At 34.8% G+C, this 25,349-nt stretch overlaps 1 protein-coding gene across 7 annotated transcripts in view; it reads left to right on the top strand.

The window, feature by feature from the left end:
* EMSY (EMSY transcriptional repressor, BRCA2 interacting) overlaps positions 1-25,349 on the top strand; it is a 103,700-nt gene that overhangs the window by 61,001 nt on the left and 17,350 nt on the right. For all 7 annotated transcript variants that reach the window (XM_004381982.3, XM_023736576.1, XM_023736577.1 and 4 more), the window contains 6 exons: positions 3,137-3,391; positions 8,217-8,366; positions 9,811-9,981; positions 16,177-16,313; positions 18,750-18,923; positions 20,599-20,797. In XM_004381982.3, the coding sequence (XP_004382039.1) occupies positions 3,137-3,391; positions 8,217-8,366; positions 9,811-9,981; positions 16,177-16,313; positions 18,750-18,923; positions 20,599-20,797 (1,086 nt within the window). The remainder of the gene's footprint in view (positions 1-3,136; positions 3,392-8,216; positions 8,367-9,810; positions 9,982-16,176; positions 16,314-18,749; positions 18,924-20,598; positions 20,798-25,349) is intronic.

A 25,349-nucleotide genomic window follows, 5' to 3' on the forward strand; every position in this document is an offset into this window, starting at 1 on the left:
TTTTACATCCCTGGTCAGATTTATTCCTAAGTGTTTTATTTTTTTAGGGGCTATTATAAATGATATTGTTTCCCTGATTTTCTTTTCATCATTCTCTTTATTGGTGTATAGGAACCCACTGATTTTTGTATGTTTATCTTGTATCCTGTTACTCTGCCAAATCCTTCTGTTAGTTCCAGTAGTTTTCTTGTGGAGTCTTCTGGAAAAAATTTCTGTTTATTACCAGAGAGCTTCTCTACCTTGACTGCTGAATCTTTTGGCCATGAATTGTGTGAACCACCTGCTGTATACTTTACATTTCTGAGAAATAGTCACTATTTTCTTTGTGGAGTCTGTTGGGTTTTCTACATATAGTATCATATCATCTGCAAATAGGGATGTTGCAAGGTTTTTGATTATTGTTTCAGTCTTCCCTTGCAATAGATCTGTTATGATTTGCTGTTTCTTCTTGAGGCAATTTAGGTAGTTTATGTGTTTCTCAGAATTTATCTGTTTTATCTAGGTTATCTTGTTTATTGTCATACAATTGTTCATAATATTATAATCTTTTTAATTTGTGCAGAGTCAGTAGTAATATTGCTGCTTTTATTCCTTTAGTTACTAACATCTTTTTTTGTCGGTATAGCTAGAGGTTTGTCAGTTTTGTTGATCTTTTCAAAAATCCAACTTTTGTTTTTTTTAAGTTCTCTTTATTGCACTTTGTTTCCTATTTCATTTATCTCTGCTCTAATCTTAATTATCTTCTTTCTTCTGGTCACTTTGGGCTCCTTTTGTTTCTTCCTTCTCTAGTTTCTCAAGGTGTAAAGTAAGGTCATTGATTTGGGTTTGTTCTTCTTCAATGTAGGTGTTTATAGTTATAAATCTCCCTCTCAGTACTGCCTTTGCTGCATCTCATAGGTTTTGGTATATTGTGCTTTCATTTTCATTTGTATTTTCTGATTTCCTTTATGATTTCTTCTTTGACCCCATTGGTAGTTTAATAGTGTTTTGTTTAATTTCCACATTTTTGTGGAATTTCCAGTTTTCCTTTTATTATTGATTTCTAGTTTCATTCCACTATGGTTAGAGAAAATACTTCATATGATTATAATTTTTTTTTAAATTTGAGGCTTATTTTGTGAGCTAACATATGATCTATCTTAGAGAATGATCTGTTTGCGTTGGGGAAGAATATATGTCCTGCTGTAGTTGGGTGAAGTATTCATAAATACCTGTTAGGTGTAGTTGGTTTATAGTGTTGTTAAGATCCTCTGTTATCTCCCTAATCTTCTGTCTGGATGCTGTACTATTATTGAAAGCTTTGTGTTGAAGCCTCCAGTTATCATTGTAGAACTGTCTGTTTCTCCCTTCAGTTCTGTCAGTGTTGGCGTCACATATTTTGGTCTCTGTTCTTAGGTGCATGCATATTTATAATTGTTGCCTTTTCTTGATGAATTGATCCTTTTCTCATTACTTAATGTTCTTTATCTCTCATAACAGTTTTTCACTTAAAGTCTATATTATCTGATTCATATAGCTACCCCGGCTCTCCTGGTTTCTGTTTGTGTAGAATATTTTTTTCCGACCTTTCACTTTCAACCTATCTGTGTCTTTTAATTTAAAATGGATCTCTTGTAGGTGACATATAGTTGGGTCGTGTTTTCTTATCCATTCTGCTAGTCAGTGCTTTTTGATTGGTGAGTTCAATCCATTTACAATTAAAGTAATTTCTGATAAAGAAGGAGTTACTTCTCCCATTTGTTTTCTGTATGTCTTATACCTTTTTTGTCCCTTATTTAATCAAATTCCTTTTTTTGTGTTTAGTTGGTTTTTCATGGTGAATCATTTTGATTCCCTTCTCATTTGCTTTTCTGTACATTTTTTTAAAGAAGTTTTCTTAGTGTGTACCATAGGGATTACCTTTACCATCCTAAATTTATAACAACCTCCAGGCAATTCCTACTGTGCCTTTTGTCTCCCCCCTTAAGTGTTCCTTAGTCTTTGATCTTACCTCATCCACACAGTAACCCTTAGAGATTTGTAGGAAAAATTCAACAAAGGAGGAAGCTGAAGCCCAGCGAGCTAGAGTGACTTCTAAAGGTTTCTTTTCCATCTTCATTGTTCTCCAAAGACAGTTTACATAAAAATATGATATTTTTATTATTTTAAAATTTTTTTGTAATGCAAGGTAATTGTCATGGTGTGTGGTGGAGAACGATGTGAAATAACATCCTGAGGTATTTGATAATTGTTATTTATCAGTTTCCTTTCATTGTTTCAACAGTGCTCAGGAAATTCATATAGTGAGTTGTATTCCAGGTTCTTTCTGTTAGGAATATTAATTTATTGACAGATAATAGTCCTGTTGGATATTCGATGAATTATAAGGAGATTACAGATGAAAAATCTGTGAGAGAGGGAGGAATTTCTCTGAAGCTCATACATCTTTAGTGGAAGTTACTAGTACTCCTTACCTATGCATGCTTGCATAGTATTAGTGTTGCACAGAACAAAATGTCTTGAAACCCTGTATCATCAAGATTTTTTTTTTTTTTTTTGCTGTGAATGTACTGAGTATGTCCATTAACATTTCACATAATTATTTAACAACTCAGTTCAAGTTCACATGAAATGACTTTAACCTGTGGATTATTGGCAGTGAGATACAGAAAAGCTACTTTGCTATGCTAAAGATTTCAACAGGTGAGTTATTTTATCTGATGCCATGTTTAAATTGGCTTATTAGAACCTGAAAAGTGGTATTTAAAAAAATGTGTTACAGATAAGATTCAAAATTCAGTTAGCCTGTTTTGTTCATATTATTCACATTGAGAACCTGCATTTTCTAAAGTCTATTGAGAAATACGTTTGTGAATATCCTGCCTGATACTTTGCTTCTTATAGTTTCAGTCTTTATCAAGGAAAAATCAGTTAATTTTTTTTGAGTCTGGGAGCAATAATGCCTCTCTTGCAGAGTTTGAGGACTAGACACCAAATATATAAAGAACCACTCATTATGTTTGTCACTTACTAGGTGTGCAATAAATCATAATTTTTATTGATTTATTTAGTGTTTAAGCAATTATCTACTACAGTAACTGGAAGTAACTTTAATTGTACTTTACTCTTAAATTCTCTTGCCCTTACTCTTCCACAGGTGTATCTACATCAGCAATCAAAATGGCATCAACCAGACTTCCTTCCCCCAAAAGCTTAGTGAGTGCACCAACTCAGATTCTTGCACAGTTTCCTAAACAGCATCAACAGTCTCCTAAGCAGCAGTTACATCAAGTGCAGCAACAGACACAGCAACAGGTGGCCCAACCTTCTCCAGTATCTCATCAGCAACAGCCTCAGCAGTCTCCTTTGCCACCTGGTATCAAGCCTACCATCCAAATTAAACAGGAGTCAGGTAACTGGAAAATATTTACAAGTCCTAGTCATCCTTCCACAATCACCAGTTCTCTGAAGACTGCTAATCTATATGGATTTACTTCCATGTATATTTCCTCAAGCACCAAAGTTTTAATTCCAAAATATAATTTGAGACTCTCCTGTTGGAAATACTTGTATATGGGGAGAACTAGGGCTTGGGAATAGAAAAGGAGGAAAAGCAGCTTACAGAACAGGAAGAGTTTCCAGTGAAGTCTCAGGAGGGATAAAGGAAGTCGATGAAATAAACTCAAATTTTAGAAATATCCTCCAAGACCTAATTGGGGTTATGGAGAGTGGGTGGTGGGAAAATTGGTCTAGAGAGCCTTGTGTTAGAGAGCTAGTAGTATGAGTTTGGCATAAAGTTGTCAATTTAGCAGTTTATTTAGCATCTCCAGCACAGTGGGGACTCAGAGGTGGGAGGGAGTCAGTTACTGTAAGTCATAAAATCCTAAGAGTATTGAATAGAAAGCCAGGTAGAATAGAAGCTCAGATACAGGAAAATTAAAAAGCTTCTTAACATGCTTAATATCTTTAAGAAAACAAAATGAATTTTTAACCATTTCATTTGAACAGCAGGAGTGGGAGATCCTGAAAAATTTCTGGTAAGGAGGTATAATAAATTATATTAATTCCACAAAATCTGTTATGGTTGATATAAGCCATGTGACGTAATCTGTTTATTGTATTGTTTGGATTCTGTTTTAATCTGTGTAAAAATACTTCAGAAACTTTCCTAGATTTATTCAAATCCTCAATCCTCTAACTATACTTTTTTCCATAAATCTTAAGTTCCTCAATTTCAGGGTCGTATGCTATAAGTGTTTTCAGAAATCTCACCATCGTAGTTAGGGAAGGAATATGTTATTAACAAAATGTCGGTAATAGGGCTAGATCTTTTACACTGATGTAGATTTTGATGAAGTACAATTTATGAATTTTTCTTGTTATGGATCATGCTTTTGGTGTCAAGTATAAGCCTAGCCTGAGGTATTGAAGATTTTTTCCATAAGTTTTATAGTTTTACATTTTATATTTAAGTCTGTGACCTATTTTGAGTAGATTTTATAGAAGGTGTGAGGTTTAGAGGTTCATTTTCTTATGTATGGATGTCAGATTCCTTCAACACCATTTATGGAAAAGGCCATCTTTCCTCTGTTGAATTGCCTTTGCATCTTTGTCAAAAATCAATTGGGAATATTTGTGTGGGTCTATTTCTAGGTTCTGTACTCTGTTCTCTTGTTCTGTTTGTCTGTCCCTCTGTTAATACCACACTGTCTTGATCACTGTAGCTATACAGGTAGTCTCTGTTGACTACATATTCAAGTTACGATGAACTGTATTTCCAACCGTCTAGTTTTTTTTTTTTTTTTTTTGACGTCTTATCATTAGTAATATGTACTACATACAGTGTTGCGGCATGTGATTTGATGATGTTATCATTCTCAGATGTTCACTCGCAGATGTTCAATTTTATCAATTACTTTTCAAAACACTGCTGTATAGCAGTCTATGTCCTGGTCTACAATGAAGTTGGTGTTGGTATTGGGAGTCGTAATGGATAAAAAGTTGAACGTTGTTCAGTTTAATGACAGTTGATCTGTGCATGTACCTGATAACCGTTACGACTCCAACTTCATTGTTTCAACGGATTTATAAAGATACTGATAATAATAATGAAAACTGGAAAAAAAATGAGGTGTTTGACTTACATCAGAACCAACTTACAATGGAGTTGTTGGAACAGAACCCCATCGTAAGTCAGGGACTACCTGTATAGTAAGCCTTAACATTGGGTAGAGTTAATTCTTCTTTTTCAAAATTATTTTAGCCATTCTAGTTCTGTTGCCTTTCCATATAAATTTAAGAATAAGCTTGCATATGTCTGCTAAAACCTTTATAGTATTTTCCTAGAAATTACATTAAACCTATAGATCAGTTTGAGGAGAATTGACATTTTTACTGTTGTAAGAGTCTTCCAGTACATTTATTTTATTTAAGTCTGTTTTGATTTCTTTCATCAGCGTTTTGTAGTTTTCAGCATGTAAGTCCTGCACATGTTTTGTTAGATTTATACCTAAGTATTTCATTTTCTTGGAGTGATTGTAAATGGTATTGTAATTTTAATATCAGTTTGCACATGTTCCCTGTTAGTATACAGAAATAGTGTTAATAATGTATTCTTTGACCTTGCTGAACTCACTTATTTGTTCTAGAAGTACTTTCATAGATTCCTTAGGATTTTCTACGTTGACAATTACATCATCTGTAAATAGGGACAGTTTTATTCCTTTCCAATCTGTGTCCCTTCTATTTCTGCCCACCCCTATTTTTTTCCCCCTTTTGGCCCAGGATATGTTCTACTTGGGTGAATGTTCCATGACACTTGAAGAATGTCTATCCTGCTGTTGTTGGGTGGAGTGTTCTATATATGTCAGTTAGATCCTTTTGGTTGATTATGTTGTTCATTTTTTTCTATATCCTTACTGTCTAGTATTTCTGTCAGTTGCTAAGATTGGGATATTGAAGTCCCCAACTATAATTGTTGGATTTCAACACCCTAAAAACAGCTCTCAGTTTTTGTTTCATGTATTTTGAGACATCTATCGTGTGGTGCCTACATATTTAGAAGTGTTATGTCTTCCTGGTAGATTGGTCCTTTTATCATTATGTTCTGAACTCAGGAGGGCTCCTCCCAGTAGCCTTATTACCCCATTCCCTCCTACAAAGTAGCCCACCTAAAGTCTAGGCTGTTCTTCATTAAATCCACAAATCTTCTCCCATTGCCTTCTACCACAACCTCTTCTGTTCTTGAGAATGTCCTGTCTTGAACTTCTCTGTGCTCTGTTGTAAATGAAGTCAATTTCTTGGGAGCTGTGGGTGGAAAAAACAGCAGGCTTCTCTCTGAATGAAACCATCACTCTAGGATTTGAACGTTTGTTGGATTGGGGCTAGCAGCCTGAGATCCTCTCGGTTTGCCTCTTCTTGCATGGAACCATTGTCTCTCCAGCTGGGGCGAAGTTACCAAGACTTCAGTATTCTCATTGGTGGTATACCCAAGGTACAGCCTCCATTCCATGAGTGGGGCTGAATGAAAGAGGGAAACTCCTACCTCTCAGGTATACTCCCCTAGGACTTAGCCTCAGCAACAGGTAGCATGGAGCAAGATGAAAAATGCCGAAGTCCTGTTCCTCCTGGGGAGAAAGCCCTCTGACTGGGACCCTGCCAAGTGTTTGATAAAGTGCTACCAAAAATGTCCTTCCTCAGTTACCAATTACTAGTTGTTAGCATAAAAAATTTTCTTTTAAATTAACATTTTACATTTGGGAAGTCAATGTAACAAATGTAACATTGTAAATAAAATCTTTGGAAATGTTAAAAAGAATATAACGTCAACACTCTAACACTTATTTTTGTACACTGGGATTCTGTGTTCTTGACTCTGGAGTGCAGTTTTCACCTTAGTGAGCTGGGAGAGGAGAGTGAGATGTCTTGGTTTCAGATACTACAGACTTTCACTTTTCTTACTGAATTTTCATAGATTTTTTTGAATAGATATTTCTTCATTTGCTATTTGCCCTTGAGTCACAGAGATTAAGTAACTTGCCTAATTATGTCATAATTTTAATTTTTTATTGGTTATTAGAAGTTTAACATTGTAAAAGACTATTAAATAAATGGAAACCCAGGTGGCATAGTGGTTAAGTGTCTGGCTGCTAACCAAAAAGGTCGGCAGTTGGAATCCACCAGGCACTCCTTGGAAACTCTATGGGGCAGTTCTACTCTGTCCTGCAGGGTTACTGTGAGTTGGAATCAACTCAACGGCAACGGGTTTGGGTTTTTGTTTTTTTAATTAAGTAAATAGATTTGTCTGCTTCCTAATATCTCAATCTAAGTCACTGTCCAAAAATGTCATGTAATTCTTAGTTCTCTATAGCAATATATTCTATCCCATGAATTATGTCAGTGAAGTTAGTGGGAGGAACAGTTTCCAAAATTTTTCTTACTTAGTTACCAATTATTAATACTTTAATTAGTAGTTAGCATAAAAAATTTACATTTAATATTTTGAAAGTCAATTAACAAATATAAACTTTAGATAAAAATTTTGAAAATGTAAAAAAACCATAACATTAGGACCCTAACACTTTTATTTTATTGTTGCGCATTGCTGTGGAGTTCTTGTCCACATGCATATTTTATGTAGGTACAGTTATAATGTATCTATTTTGTATTCTGTATTTGACAGAGTGAGCTTTAAAAAGTATTTTTAAAAGAAGGCAACTCAAAAATAAAGATTCAAAAAGAAAACTTTTTGCTCTTTATAATTTTCAACAGCTTTCATAATTTAAGAGATTATGGAAAATCTTTGATGAAGTTGGGAATATATAAAACTTACATTAACTTGTTTTTGACTTCTTATCCTCGTCCTTTCGTCCCAAGTATTTGCATGGAACAGGTACTTGATTTGCCTATAAAAGTTCAGGTCCAGTGGCTAAATTTAGATTTTATTTGGTTTGAAATCTCTTGTATGACCCAATCATAGACAAAGGAGAAAAAAGGGTTTTCCTTTAAGAACTTTTTAATAGGTTGTGTAATATTTTTACTTGTATTCCTGAAATGAGAGCAATTAGGAAACACAGGAATTTGAGGGAAAAAAAGGTTAAAGAGTTTTATGAGAATGAAAAAAGCCTCTCTTTAGGCAAGACTGAGTAAATGTGTAAGACTGCTGCCCTCTTGGGTTGGTATAAGGGACATGTTTTTAAAAATAATTTGTACTGAGATTTATCTTTCTTCTTTCAAAGGTGTTAAAATCATCACACAACAGGTTCAACCAAGTAAAATCTTACCCAAACCAGTGACAGCAACTCTGCCCACCAGTAGTAATTCCCCTATAATGGTGGTTAGCAGTAATGGTGCAATTATGACAACTAAACTGGTAACCACTCCTACTGGTAAGTTTTCTTGAGCATCACCCTGTTTATTCATCATACATTCATTAAGCACTTAAGTTAAGCCACCTGCCCAAGGTCACACAGTTAGTAAGAAGCAGACATGGGATTTGAACACAGATCTGTTTGACTCCAAAGCCTATGCTTTTAAACATTTATTCTTGTATTGAATCTCTCTGTCATGCTTCCCCCAAACTTTTCTCTATTTGGCACATACAGTGTTGTGTATGTGTGTTTACTCGTGGTAGGGAAGTTAGTGAAAAATAATAATGTCTATGTCTATGTTAGAATAAGTGTTTTCCTTTTTAAAATAAAAGCTTAGTTTGAAAATCTTTCAGTTGTAATTTAACTGACTCAAACTGTGTATCTCTGTAGCATATTTACTTTGTACTAGACTTCTTTTTTCTGACTCAGATGTATGCTTGTAAATAATTTAATTCTACTTAAAGTTCTTCCCCCCCCCCCCCCCCCATCCCCAAACTCGTTTTGGGCAGTGATTGTATTTTTTAAAAACTTGGATAACTTGCTGAAAGCATTGTTTATTTCTTGGATTTATTGAAAATGGCTATCACAGTAGCCTGTGAATGTAATTATCAATATCATGAAAGAAAATTTTTCAGTTGAGGAAACTGGTATCTTTATTTTCTTCACTCTGTCCAAGACTAATAATTTTCAGCTTAGGAATAATATTTATGACTTACTAGCTTTGTGAAAAACTATAACAGGCTCACCTGGTTAGTTTTTAATTCTTGTTTGGGAAAAGGAACAAGTCCTAGAAATAATGGGGTAAAATCTCTTCAGAGACATGAAGGAAAATATTCTAACAAGTCAGTTAAAGTTGAGGAAATAGGTAAATAGAGAACTTTTTAGACTGAAGAGAAATATGCCTGGCAATTCTTGGCAGCTTCAACTTTAATCTCTAGTCAAAAGATGGAATAACCCTTTAGAAGATGGAAATATATTTAGAAGGCAGCAGAGTATAAAGCGGTAAAAGTTTATAAAATTTTAGGCAAACAATACTGCCTTATTTGCTGAGTGCTGACATTGCGTTTGGCACTGAGAACAGCATAAAACAGATGCAGAGACCTTAAAATCTATAACAGACAAATATCAGAAATGCTCTGGCAGGAAAGATGATTAAGTTTCTTTTGGCATAAAACTAGTGGAAGAAGCGAAAGAGTTAGCTGTACTTTTTCTTGGGTTAGTAATATGATGCAACACATCACAAAATTTTATGTGTAAAATTAATTCAAATTGACTTGGCTATAGTTCTTGCTGTGCGCATTGAAAACTGACTGTAAAATTGTAAATTAATGACTTGACACCTTGAAATTCCATTTTCAAGTTAAAGCAATGTAGATTATGTTGAATTATAGTTAAACTGTACAAATTATCATCCTTTTATAAACAATGACAAGTTTTTCTTTTGGCTTTTCCCTTTTTGTAGGCACACAGGCAACCTATACTCGGCCAACAGTGAGCCCTTCCATAGGTCGAATGGCTGCAACCCCTGGAGCTGCAACCTATGTGAAAACTACCAGTGGTAGCATCATTACAGTAGTACCCAAATCATTAGCTACCTTGGGGGGCAAGATAATTAGCAGTAATATAGTTTCTGGTAGGTATATCTGAAATATGTTAAAGGTGTAGGTGACCTTCAGTAAGAGGAAAAAAACATTTCACTATTGAAGGATTCTGTTTGATCTCAGTTTTCTGCTTAGAAATCTAAAGCTTTTTTTTTTGAGTCCTTATCTTTAGTGATTAAGTGTAGGGTCTGAATTTAAGTTTTTTAGTTCTAGTATTGAATATTCACATATTCAGCTTTTGATAGTTCCAAATAGAAAGAACATATAATTGTTCAGAATGGAAAGAGGATGATTTACATTTGCATAGATATTTTTCATTTACAAAGTATTCTCCCATATGTCAGCATATTTAGACTTCATAACAGCTCTGAAGTAGTTGTTATCATCCCCAGTTTACAGATCATTTGGGTTTAGAGAGGTGACATTGACTTGTCCAAGGCCCCACAAACTACGTAGTAGAAGTATTAGTATTTGTTTAGCTAAATACGTTTTAGGGAACATATCTCATAATTTCCATTACTAATGTCACTTTAGCTTATTAAAAATAAATATCTTTATTTACTTTTCACCATTTATGTTGACTGTTTACTTAAAAATTTTATTTACTCAGAGAAGGCTAACTATCTGCCTATTTATTGGTATTTTAGAACCTTACCTGGTTTTTATTGGCTCATTAATTCTGCAGTATTTGGGTTGTGAATGTGAAGTAGAATGTTAACATGGCATCTGTTTTCATTGATTATTATTTTTTAATTAAAATGATGTAAATCTCTGATCAAGCAAGCCTTATGGACTTTAAGTGTCTACTATTTTTGTTGACTGGCCATATTTTGTATACTCAGGTAAGTTGTTCTAACATTTTAAAGTCAAAGGATTGAGATTTCTGGCAATAATTTGATGTTGCTGATAACTCAGGGAGTGAAAAAAATAGCATAGCAGGGTATGGTATTGGCATAAAGGACTGTATTTAAAGCTGTTAATTTTGGCTCTACTTTAAGTGTAAGTGAGAAAATCCAATGTTTGCCAAACTGAGGAAGGTGAAACCAGTAGGGAAAGAATCATCATATTCCAGCTTTTAAGAGGATATTTTAAATAACACAGTTAAAACTCAAATTACAATTTATTACTTGACAATGTCTTTAAATAGTATAGAACACTTACTCAGTTAAAAAAATTTTTTTAAAGTGATCATGTTTTTCATTGATTGGTAGCTTTTTATGACCTTGAGGGTTTTTCTTTACTTATATATAAATTCATAGTACCATATGGCTTAAAGGAATGTCTAGATGTCTTGAGGCGTCTGTTTCTGTATCTTATTCATTATTTAGCTGCCTTGTACCAGATTAGAGCAATACAAATAAAGCCCATTTTCATAGAAGTAGAGAGGTGGTCTCAGATATTATACCTTATGTATGTTTACTTACTAATCTGTTTTTGTATTTAAATGTATATATGTATTTATTTATTTATTTTTAAATACTCTTACCCTCATTGTGGGGAATTTGGAAAATACAGAAAGATACAAAGAAAATTAAAAACTTGTAATTTTCACCATTCAGAGAAATGTGTTAAAATTTAGATGTGTTTTTCATTATTCATTTATTTGTATAAATGTGTTTGTATACTTATGTAGATTAAGAAATTAAATTGAGATCTAACATAATCAGTTTTTCTCCTTTTTTCATATAACATTGATAATTTTCCCATGACATTCAATGTATTTTCAACTCCCTCTTTTTAGTAGCTATACAATACTCCTGCATATGGTGTGCTGTAATTTAACCATTTTGTTATTGTTGAATGTTTAGGTTGTTTACAATTTTTTTGTCAATATAAATAATCCTGTGATGGACATCATTATATATTATATAAAAATTATTATCTGAAGTTCTTGCTTCCTTTGTACTAGAAGGCAAGTAAATGCATCCAGAGTGTTTTCTAGAAATGTCGAGTTTTAAGACTTTAAATACAATAAGCCATTTAATGACAAGCATGACTCCCATCTTTGCAGTTATTTAACTTATATCTTATAGAGTCAAATATTTATTTACATATGTATATGTACAGAGAATTATCAGATTTTTTGGAGGGGTGGGTGGGGAGCTTTGTTGAGAGTTGAGGAATCATGCTCACTTAATGCAGAAGATTGGATCCTTCAGAGACGAACTCATTGTCTGACTCTGAAGGACATTATGAGAACCTGTGATGATGGCAAGACTTGATTTTGATTCTTTTGATCTTTAGTACAGTGTCTAGGCAAATAACTAGTGTTTATATACTTTTTTTTTGCTCACACGGAACCTGTACACAAACCAAGAGGCAGTTGTTCCAACAGAACAAGGCGATACTGCGTGGTTTAAAATCAGGAAAGGTGTGCATTGGGGTTGTATCCTTTCACCATACTTATTAAATCTGCATGCTGAGCAAATAATCCAGGAAGCTGGACTGTATGAAGAACACAGCGTCTGGATTGGAGGAAGACTCATTAACAACCTGTGATATGCAGGTGACACAACCTTCCTTGCTGAAAGTGAAGAGGACTTGAAGCACTTACTAATGAAGATCAAAGACTACAGCCTTCAGTATGGATTACACCTCAACAGAAAGAAAACAGAAATCTTCACAACTGGGCCAATAAGCAACATCATGATAAACAGAGAAAAAATTGAAGTTGTCAAGGACTTCATTTTACTTGGATTCACAGTAACACCCATGGAAGCAGCGGTTAGTTAAGAAATCAAACGACGTATTACATTGGGCAAATCTGCTGCAAAAGACCTCTTGAAAGTGTTAAAAAGCAAAGATGTCACTTTGAGGACTAAGGTGTGCCTGACCCAAGCCATTGGTATGTTCAATTGCCTCGTATGCATGCAAAAGCTGGACAGTGAATAAGGAAGACCAGAGAAGAATTGATGCCTTTGAATTGTGGTGTTGGCAAAGAATATTGAATATAGCATGGACTGCCAGAAGAACAAACAAATCTGTCTTGGAAGAAATACAGTCAGAGTGCTCTTTGGAAGCAAGGATGGTGAGACTTCATCTCATGTACTTTGGCCATGTTATCAGGAGGGACCAGTCCCTGGAGAAGGACATCATACTTGGTAAGGTAGAGGGTTAGCTAAAAAGAGGAAGACCCTCAACGAGACGGATTGGCACAGTGGCTGCACCAGTGGGCTCAAACTTGGCAACGATTGTAAGGAAGTTGCAGGACTGGGCAGTGTTTCATTCTGTTGTACTTTGGGTCACTGTGAGTTGGAACTGACTCTATGGCAACTAACAACAACAACAACATACACTTTTCTTTCATTCATTCGCTCATTCTTTGAACAAAGCAACCTAAAACATTGTCCTTTGTTCCATTTATTCCTGAAGATAATAGGATCGTCAGGGTGATTTAAGAATCTATGAATGGTAATCAGAGCAACCTAAAACACTGTCCTTTGTTCCATTTATTCCTGAAGATAACAGGATTGTCAGGGTGATTTAAGAGTCTATGAATAGTAAAATCTGAGCTAAAACGTTTGTATTCTTCTTTAAGCCTACCTACCATAATGCTAGAGCTTTGACAGGCATCTTCTTTTTAAATAGGAATCCCAGGAATACATAAGTATCAAGCCCATTATGATCCAAATGTGATTCACAATTATTTGCACCTATTGTACCTTGACTCTTTGTAAGTAAAGACTATATAGATGAGTTCTTGGATATGCTATGAGCCAGATACTGTGCTAGGTGCTGTGGTACATAGGTATGTACATGAGGCACATTCTCTGTCCTAAAGAATGCTAAACAAATGAATTTATATACATTGTATTGTAACACAACAATACAACAAGTGCTGTGAAAGCATAGAGTAGGACCTTTTTTTTATGAGTAATACTTTTTTCTTCAATACGATGTAGGTAGCCCCTGAGATTTAGAAATGTGTTCACTGGAATTTCAGACTTTTATAATTGATAATTCTAGTGATAAGTTATAGTCTATTTTAATATAACACTGTACTTGTTTTTCCTTATGCTGTGACTTTTTCTTCTGTTTTCTAACTTTTTTCCCTCATTTTGTTAAGTTGGTGAACTTGGTTTGTAACTGTCTTATAAATCGACAGACCTCTGTAATGGAAGGGATTAGACATTTTAGTAGGTACAAATACAATCCACTTGTTAAGCAAGTTTCATTAAAAAAAGTGGTCCTTGTGCCTTGCTATAAAGCTGAAGCATGATTTATATTTCCTTGGTAATTTTTAATGCGTACTTTCCAAAAACACTTTTTTATTAACCAAATATTTTGAGAGGCTGCAGTGTCAAAAGAGGTACTTACAACCAATCACATATGAGGGATTGGAGTTAACTTAAAGTTGGTATACATGAATAATGGGCAGCTTCGGTTTTGTGGCTCGTAAGAGCCCACTGTTCAGAGACTGCAGATGAAGAGGAAAAACAGTTTTGAAGCTGGCCCATAGATGCAAGTGCATTTTAATGTAACCTCTGAGTGTGTTAACGTGGGCTAACAAGACATTGGATGATGACAAGTATACTGTGAAGTCTTTTTTGTAACAGATATTGCCAAAATTAACACATAGCTAGAATATTCTTAGAGTAATCTTACTTCTAATCTCTCGTAAGGAATGCTAAGTTTTTCCAGTGAAAAAGAATAAAATTTTGTTTAATTTTTCTTCTTGAGAATATATTAATCAGTGATATTTTTATTGAGTATACACTCTGGACTTAGCCATCTGATAGATGATATGTAGGCCTATAGAAAAAGAATGTGACATGCCTGCTTTCATAGAAAGAAGAAATTACAAGAACAAAAGTAGCATTGGAACTGGCATGTTCGAGGACCAATGTAGAAACAAGCCCACTGAAGGAGAGGTGTATGCTGGATAATCATGAGAATTGAAGTCTGACAGTACCTAGGAAACTAGCCAGAGGATCTATAGTGAAGAAGTTACGTGTTAGATAGAGTTTATGGTATGTGTTGTGGGTTAGGAACAAATAAAATCAAATTGGTAGATTAAGGGCCAGATCATGTAGGATTTTGAAACCCAAGAGAGGAAGTTGGAATTAGATACAAAAGGAATTAGGGAGGTTTTTTACCAAATTTGACAGGTTCTGGGTTCTTGACATGATGAAATTACTTTTTTAAGGATGTTTAATATGACAGGGAACACCAGAACTATTTACATGGTAGAGAAACTTGAACAAGGGAGACACCATGGGAAGCCAGAGGGGATGAGAAGCTGCCTGTTGAGCTAGCATTGATATATTTCGAAAGAAAACATATGTTCATGACAAACTTGGCAAACTGGGTTCTTTCTCATACTCACTGAACAATGATTACTGAGTATGTACCAAACACTGAGGAATCAATGACTTAAAAAAACACAGTCTGTAGCTCAGTTGGCTTACATTTTGTTGGGGGATACAGGGAATGAAGCAAGGAATAAATCAAATATCTGCACGAGGATTTCCAACTTGGACACTTAGAAGAAAATGGAGCATAAATTTGATAGGTACACTAGGAGCAAATTGTGGAAGGATATGGGAGAGAGGGCAAGATAATATGTTTGGATCAGTAGATCAAAGTGGAGTGATCATAATGGTTGAAAATGTCAGATTGGAGTATAAATTAAGAGTTTCATATTTAGACTCTTCAAACTGCTATGGATTACAAATGCACATGTTTAATCTGTGACGTGGTCTGACTGTCATGTTTGCTTACTCTTTTTTAATTACACAAAAATATATGGCTATTTCTTTTTATAAATTTTCTCCAGAGTCTAGTGTTGTGGATTTTGATAAATATTTAACAATTTCTTCGTTATTTTCTTTCTTGAAGAGTTTTCCACATCATGCTAGTCACAAAGCTATAATACTGGATTTGGGAAAAATATTTGTCATGAAATAGATTCTGATTTATTTCAATAACTAGTCAGGAAAAGAATATTGCTGGGGAAATTTATAGTGGTGTTTTTAGATTCTGGGTTTGACATATAGGTCCTTAGATTCCAAAAAGATGACTACTTTAAGAGTTAGTTCTTAATATTCTCTCATTCTGGGAAGACTTATAACTTACTATTCCAAACCTTCATTTTCATCCTCCTGACAGCCTTCACGTCATCTAGGGATGACATTGACTATATGTATTAATTGTATACAGTATAAACAGAAATAACCAAATATCACTAGTCCTTAACTCAGGCCTCCTTTTCTTCCCCCTTCTCTAAGGAACAACTACCAAAATCACTACAATCCCAATGACTTCCAAGCCCAATGTGATTGTTGTACAAAAGACTACAGGAAAAGGAACGACCATTCAAGGCCTCCCGGGCAAAAACGTTGTCACAACATTGCTAAATGCTGGAGTAAGTAAGAGCTTGAACAGCGGACTCAGCAGTCCACTGAGGATTTTAAAGACCAGCTATACAAATATTTACCTAAAGACTTCAGAACCCCACAATGGCCAGAATGGCTTGATTTACCACTGCTGTGATGTAATAACTTGATACACCACCTACTGATGCCGTTTCCACAGTAATTTCTAAAACATGTTGCTTATTGCTAGGATGTTTGTGACCATAATTTAGATGCTTAGCTTGGTTCCAGATGGAGAAGTTCACTCAGCTTAACTAGAGGGAGATCCCTGTTAGAAGATGATTTTATTCCTGCTTATGGCCAGTAAATATTGACCTAGTATTTAATTTAGGCTGGGAAACGAGAAATATTTGGGATTGAAACCAAATCAATTTATGGGCATTTGTTACTTTCATTTTTACTTCTTTGAGCTAGTTAAAAAATATATATCAAGTAAATAATTGATTTAGTTATAATTCTGAAGGCATTTGAGCATACTAGTTAAACTCATTGGAGTTAGACAAACCTAGGCTTTGTCTCTTAGTATTGTAGTAGTTTGACCTTAGGTAATTTATTCAACCTTTCTAGTCCTTAATTTCCTCATTAGCACATTGGGGATGATAATATCTACCAATAAGGTTGTTTAGTAACTGGTAGCTGTTTTGGAAGTGCTTAGAAAGGTGCTTGGCACATAGGAAGTCCTCAGTAAATGGTTTTCTTATTATTATTACTCTTGGTACTTAACTGACTGTTTAGGCTTGGTAGTGTACCTACCTTGCCTGACTTTGTTAGAAAATAGAATGCTGTATTTCATTTAAGTAGATTTCCTAAAAGCTTCTTAGGTATTACATTCCTTACAATGCTGGTACAGGCCCAGCATTAGATTTTTTCAATATATGGGAAAACTTAGATTATTCGTAGCCTGAGTTCACTGAGTAAGCCAAAAGTAAAGCCAGGGTTGGAATTCAGATTTTGAGAACCCTTTATAGTATGGTTTGAAGTTCCATAGAACTTGATATACAAGAGGGAATGCCATGTACCCTAGGTCTTAGGGTCACATAGATCAAAGAGTTGTGTGTAATCATATGGTTAGGTATATATGATGCATATGCACCTGTATTCACTACTTGCTCACCTGTGCATGCCCCTCACACATATCAGAACAGCTTTTTAAAAAAATAACTTTAATTGGTTTTGATTAGCTTTATATGGGTTATGATACTTGGACAGGGCCTGGTGAGCTATTTGAGAGACATGCCCACTTGCAAACTAGCGGCTCTTGTCAAATGAGCTAGAGCTCTGGTTTCCAGAGATGTTGCTGTGAAGAGAGTGTGTGTGGAAATAAGAAACCACGTGATTGGCAGACACCTCTTATTTTCTTTAGGTAAATATAGCAGATAGTTAAATTTAGGAGATTTGTAACCATATTTAGCTCATTTTCATGGAGTGATTGCTTTTCGCCAGTTTCCCGGAATGCTTTACTAAGTTTAGATGGCTGCATATTTAGATGATGATGGCTAAAAATTAGGAAAAACTGATAAGATGAGAAATTTATGATCCTTTAATTCCCTCTTTAATTTTATGGATTTAAATTTATAATTTTAATAATTTAGTAAAGTCACTATATTTGAACTTATTTTGGTTAAGTTCAAGTAAAAAGACTTAAGTCCATGAATGACCATAAAATGATACCTTAAGAATAAAGCAGACAAAAATGCAGAAAATGGTGAAAAGTTAATGGACTTAAGCTGTTTAGTTAATAGACTAAAGTGATATTAGTAGCATACTAATAGTAAAATGTGGGGAAGCTCCTTAAGATTTTCCTTCATATTTTTCCATATAACCTTAGAATGTTATTATCTCTGCTGATTTCATCTCTTTCCCAGACTTTTTCACAGAGACATTCCACTATATATTCTTATAATTTCATATTTGGGGAATTTAGGGAGTTTATTGTTTGTGTGTACATTTAGCTACTGGTATATTACACAGTAATTTTTTTTTTTATTTATGTTCTTTTCAGATAAATTAGAAAATAAACATTAATATGTGTATAGAGGGGAGACCTATAGTCCCAATTCTTAGAGATAGTCATTGTTAACCTTTTAGTGTATAGTCTTCAGAATTTTCTGATTCTATTTTACTATATATATTGTATGAATGGGACAGTATAATATTCTTACATGAGATGATTTTTTTTTTAAAAATTCACTCATCAAGAAATAATTCTTTGGACAGAAAGTTGGTGAGGTGACTTCTAAGGTCATTTCAACCAAGTCTAGGATTTTTGATCACTTAGAAACTTTGTACTTTGTCATATAGTCTACAGTCTTTTTCTCATCATCCTGGTAGAACCATTCTGTAATTGGTGGTTTTAAGGAATTTAAAATGTGATTTATCATTTAAGTGCATATGAATTTCTTATGTAATCATTGACTTCAATTTAGGGAGAGAAGACTATTCAGACAGTACCAACAGGAACAAAACCAGCTATCATCACTGCTACAAGACCCATCACCAAAATGATTGTAACTCAGCCAAAAGGAATAGGTTCCACAGTTCAACCAGCAGCTAAAATCATCCCAACAAAAATTGTTTATGGACAGCAAGGGAAAACACAGGTAAGCTATAAGATCTGGTGATTTTTCTTGGCTTTTGTATATTTTATAAATTCCTAAAACTTCCAGGAAGAAATATGAAGGAAAAGATTGGTAATCTTGAGAAAAATATCAGGTTGTTAAAACTTAGAATTGAATGTGTATTTATCTAATTTTAAAACCTGTGTTTCTCTCTTCAGCACTTTCTAGATTTCTAAATATTTGGGTCATGCCATCAACAAAGATTGGAGAAAGAGTCCTCCTGGAATAAAATTTGCTGAAAGTGCATATTGTTACTTGAAGAGTAAATGGTTAAGGGAGGATGACAGTTACTCAGAATCTATCAAAGAAAAGTATTTACTTTTTATAAGCTAACATGGCCTTCAAAAGCATGTAATTTACTTATAAAATCTGCTTCACTTGAACCCTAAAGTATGGAAAAGCTAGAGATCTGTTCATTTTTTAATAAATAGAAAATAAAGGAACTTTTCCCAAATTTTGCTTGGGAATTTGAGGCTCAGAATTTAATCTTATTTGCTAGGCTGTCATTTATTTTGCAGGTATTTAACTGCTTTTCTGAGAACATCAAATGGAGCAGTATCAATGAGTGTTTAGAACTTTGGTTGAGAAATGCTATCCTAGAATTTTTGTAAAAAGTATTAATTTACCTATAAACTAATAATTTGCCTTTAGAATCTGTTCCCTTAGAATCATAGCCAAATAGTTTATATATCTAAAAACAAATTTTGTAATTAGAAATAAGACAGCTGTCCAAATTGCCTATTGATTTTCATCAGTAACAATTTTGTTTTCTCCATCATATGTATAAGTACAGGCTATGTTTTCATTCTTGAATTCTTGGAATTGAGTAACTTAATATTGAGTCTGAAAAGGTTTAGAATCTTACATATGGTTGAAATAAAAGTAATTGTGGTGAGTTAACATTTTTCTTCCATGGACCCAACTGAAGTCAACTCAAAGAGTCCACATTTTGAAATGGAATTGCCCAGTTTGAAAATTTTCTCCCATTTCACTAGTTTCATTGCCTATTGTTTTAACCTTTGTGAGGAAGTTGATCCATCACATTCCATATTGCTTCTTATAGTTGTCTAAATCAGTGTTCCTCTGGGGTTTTCTTCAAAGATGCCTTAGGTCTCAAGCAAGTTTACTTTGTACAGGTTTGTCAGTTAGGACTTTCCTTTGGTTGCTAATAGAAAGAAACCAGAAGAATAGTGCCTTAAGCAAATTAGGGGTTTATTTTTATTACGCTAATAAAAGTTCAGAGGGAGGCAATACTGGGCGGATATTGTGGCTCAGAAATTCCCGGTGGGAATCTAGGCTCCTTGTGTCTTTCTGTTCTGCCATCCTTAGCTTGTGGCTATCATCCTACTATACATCCTACAGCTGTAAAATGACTCCTAAAGTCATTTTAGGCAACAAAAAATAGGGGCAAAAGCTCTTGTCAGAATCATGGTTGTTGCGATCTGGCATGTACCACTTAAAAAGTTGTATGTGGCTTAACTGTAATTTGTCCATAGATTGAATTAGTCTTTCATGAACAGTGCTATGCCCAAAGCATGATAAATGGACAGAATGCTGGTTTCCATGTCTGGAAAATATTAGTTCATGACCTAGAAGTTTAACATTTTAAATAGTGCTCTAAAATTTCATTTGGATATTATTTCCACTTTTCTTCTAGGTTCTTATTAAACCTAAACCAGTGACGTTTCAAGCTACAGTTGTTAGTGAACAAACAAGGCAGCTGGTAACAGAAACATTACAGCAAGCATCCAGGGTAGCAGAGGCTGGTAATTCATCTATTCAGGAGGGAAAAGAAGAACCACAGAGTTACACAGATAGTAGTTCCTCTTCTACAGAGTCCTCCCAAAGTTCCCAAGGTAAGATCCATTTTACTTCTGATTTACATAATTACTACTGACATAGTGCCCTAGTACTAAAATAGAATTGCATCTAGGAATTTCAAAACAGATTTTTACGTTTTAATTTGTTGATTCTTTTGATTTCTTTTGTTTGATATTAAGTCAATGGCTGAAGTTTTATTTTTGGTAAGGCTTACCATTCTTTCCTGCATGGCTTGTACTCATTAAATAATTGGTAAACTTAAGATGATGATTTTGTCAGGTAGGTACTGTTAAACTAGACACAGCCATGATTCCCAGATGGTAATTCTCATATTCTTCTTGTTTGGTTTGGGTAAGTAGGGGAAGAAGTACGCCAGAAAATGAATATAGCCTTTTGAAGTGATTGTTGCTGAACCTTGCGAAAGAATCAAGGTGGCCAGAGGTGGGCTAAAATGGACTGTAAGTAGGGTGAGCATACATTCCAAGTTACATGGGACAATCCTAATTTATACCTGTGTACTAGCATAATTATTAATGGCACCCCCTTTCACTCAGAGGTATCCCAGTTTAGATGATAATTGTATGGTCATCCGACTTACAAGGAGGGAGCTATGAAGCTAGACTCTCCAGCTGGGTAGCTCTTTGTCCTCAGTGCTATTTTAATCATGTTATTCTTCTTTTGGGAAATCTCTTGAAATAAACTCATGATCATAGGCTTTGAGATCTACAAACCTAGTACTCATATCTGTCACTTATCTCAACTGCCTTTATTGTCAGGTGGTATATTTATACCTATGCTTATACATTCTGATACATCTAGGCAGAGCTCTTTATCTTTCCTTGCTCATTCCTCACTCACTGCTTCTCTCTCTTCCTTCCTCATTATCCTCTCTGGAGTGTTTTCTTAGCCTTCACGTTTCTAATATAAATTGTTCATATTGTACAAACACTATTATTATTAACTTCTAAATCTGGAATCTTTCCAGATTGGTCTTACATGGGTCAAATTGCTGATTATTCCATTAATTCAGTTTGACAACCACTTACTAGCTTATACTGTGTACATTGTGCTTGACCCTACAGAGGTTGAATAAAATCTAGTTCTTGCCCTCTAGGAACTTAATATCTAGAATAGGGGATAAAAATGCACACATAAAGCTCTAGTATTAGGTACTGGGGAAGCCAGCACAAGCTGTCCAAGGCAAGCTCATGGAAACTCCATTAAAAAAAAACAAACCTGTTGCTGTCGAGTCAATTCTGACTCACAGCAACCCTACAGGACAGAGTAGAACTGCCCCATAGGGTTTCCAAGGAGCGCCTGGTGGATTTGAACTGCCAACCTTTTGGTTAGCAGCCCAGCTTTTACCCACTATGCCACCAGGGTTTCTGGAAACTCCATAGACACAACCAAACTCCCTGAGGGACTGAATTTACTGGGCTGAGGGCCATGGGCACTGTGGTCTCGGGAAACATCTAGCTCAACTGGTGTAACGTAGTTTATAAAGAAAATGGTCTACATTCTACCTTGGTGAGTAGCATCTGGGTTCTTAAAAGCTGTGAGCAGCCATCTGAGATATACCACTGGTCTCACCCCATCTGGAGCAAGGGAGAATAAAGAAAACCAAAGACATAAGGGAAAGATTAGTTCAGAGGACTAATAGACCAGAACTACCACAACCTCTATCAGACTGAGTCCAGCACAACTAGATGGTGCTCGGCTACCACCACTGACCGCTCTGACAGGGGTCTCAATTAGAGGGTCCTGGACAGAGCTGGAGAAAAGTGTAGACCAAAATTCTAATTCACAAAAAAAGACCAGACTTACTGGTCTTACAGAGACTAGAGAACCCCTGAGAGTATGGCCCCAAGACACCTTTTTAGCTCACTACTGAAGTCATTCCTGAGGTTCACCCTTCAGCCAAAGATTAGACAGACCCATAAAACAAAACAAGACTAAATGGGCACACCAGCCCAGGGTCAAGGACAAGAAGGCAAGAGGGGACAGGAAAGCTGGTAATAGGGAACCTGAGGTTGAGAAGGGGAGAGTGTTGCTGTGTTGTGTGGTTGTTAACCAATGTCATAAAACAGTATGTGTACTAACTGTTTAATGAGAAGCTAAGTTGTTCTGTAAACCTTCATCTAAAGTACAATTAATTAAAGTGGTGGCGGGGGGGACTCTCCAGTTTTAGGTAGAATTTTATTAGTAACAACCCAAAAAACCCAAAGGCTGAAAGCTTACACTCTAGTGAGAAGATGATGAGAAAGAGCTTCATGAAGTAGGTAGCTTTTGAAATGGTCCCCAAAAATTCATGAATTAAAAATAGAAATGTTGATTTTTAACAAACAATATGCCACTTATTTCAGAAAGTGGATAGTTTTCTTCAACATGTTATTAAGATAGTAATATTTTCTGAATTAGTTTGCTAAAATTCACTTTGTCGTTCTATATTGATTATGAATCAGTTTATGTGCTAGTTGCAGTGGAGTGATGCTTATTCTCTAATAATTTCTTTTAAACTTACTGATTTGATATTTACAGATTCCACTCATAGTTTAACAGATCAGCTGCTTTATCCTCTTTTATTTTTGAGTCTAGCTCCTTGAATAATTCTAGCTTTTTTTTTTTTTTTTTTGCCCTTGAGACATTTTTTTTTTCATGGAAATCAGGTAAAATGTTTAGTGTATGCATTCGTGCTAAAGGGGGCACAAACAGTAGAGATCTCTAGATCTATCTATCTATCTATACATAATCTCAGGTTATACTTTGAAATTGCGAGTCCTTTCCTAAGGGACCTGTAAGACAATCAATACTTCTCAAACGTGCCATTATCATTAGTGAGTCTTCAGTTTTCATTCTAAGAAGGGATAAATGTTTGGCTGTTTTTAAAAAAGTGATTATGTGTGAGGTTTTCTGCTCTTTTGTAATTTATATATGATTTCATCTATTTGTACTTATTCTCTATCTTTCATTGTGTATTGTTTCTTTTAAAAATATTCTGTAATACTGAGAATTTTCACAATTCTGAATAGGCATATCTAATATAGTTGACTATAAAGCCAGTTTTTTATAATCTGAGTTTGTCCCTTCCCTCATATCCTTGTATAGCTTCTTAGTATATTCTCACAAAGCCAGGGGGATAGGATTATATATGTTGTGATTTAAAGACAAGGGGATTAAGGTTTTGGTCAGTCTAAAATCATGCTGGTTTTTAAATTGTACAAGGGCCATAATTACTGGGAATATAGATGCTACATAGCTGTCTGTTTTTTCTTTACATTGCTTTGTAGTTTTTATCCCCTTTTTTCCTTTTTTTTTCTTAAGTAACTTTTACTTTTGATGTAATTTCAAACTTTGTAACTGGCAGGAATAGTAAAAAGAATTCCTGTGCATACTGTTTACATAGATTCATGACTTGTATACTTTGTGCCCTATTTGCTTTGTCTCTGTCTCTTAACTATTTGAGAGCAAGTTGCAAGCATGATACTCCTTTACCCCTGAAAACTTAAATTTGTAGGTCTGTATTTCCTAAGGATTATTTCTCTTCATGGAAGGTCCCGGGGTAGCACAAGCAGTTTGCATTTGGCTATTAATCTAAAGGTTGGTGGTTCAAACCCAGCCAGCAGTACCATGGAAGGAAGGCCTGGCAATCTGTTTCTGTAAAGATGATAGCCAAGAAAACTCTATGGAACAGTCCTACTCTGTAGCTCATGGGGTTGCCATGAGTTGGAATCAACTTGATGGCAATGTTTTCTTTTTTTTTTTTTTTCCTTTATTCTCTCCATAACCAAGGTACAATTATCAAAGTTAGGAAATTTAACATTGTTATTATTATGTGATCTACAGTCCATATTGAACTACGAGTTGTCCGGTAATATTCTTTATAGCTTTTTTCCTCTTGTTCATGATCCAATTCATGATCGTACATTGCATTTAGCTACATTTAACTGCCATGGTTCTTTATTCTCCTTTAACGTGGACTAGGCCCTCAGCCTTTCTTTGTGTTTCTTGACCTTAACATTTTTGAAGACTCTAGGCTACTTACTATGCAGACTATCCCTTTAAATTGATATTGTCTGATGTTTCTTCATGATTAGATTTAGTAGGAATTCCACAGATGTGGTGATGTGTCCTCAGTTTTATTATATCAGGAGGCACATGTCAGTTTGTCCAAATATTGATGCCGTTAACTTCTATCATTTAGTTAAGATGATGTCTCTGAGTTTTCTCCATTGTGAAGTTAAATATTTGTCTTTGAGATCAATAGTAATTTGTGTGGAGATATTTTAAGACTATCTAAATATCATGTTCCTCATCAAACGTTTATCCACTAGTTTTAGTCTCCACTGATGATTTTCTAAAGTTTGTCATTCTTTGTACAAATAATAGTTGGCATTCTACTGCAAGAGAGAATCAACCTTTTTTTGACTTTAGGTCGTTTTTCTGATGACTTCCCTTATAAAAGTCCTATAATATGTATATTTTATGCCAAGGGAATCCCTTGATTCCACTTGATTCCCTTAAAATTACATCTAAACTTCCTCCTTTTATCCTCTACCCCCATGAATGAGCAGGTTAGGCCCAGTTCCT

This window comes from Trichechus manatus, unplaced genomic scaffold (genome assembly GCF_000243295.1).
Source record: "Trichechus manatus latirostris isolate Lorelei unplaced genomic scaffold, TriManLat1.0 scaffold00088, whole genome shotgun sequence".
Taxonomy (NCBI): Eukaryota; Metazoa; Chordata; class Mammalia; order Sirenia; family Trichechidae; genus Trichechus; species Trichechus manatus.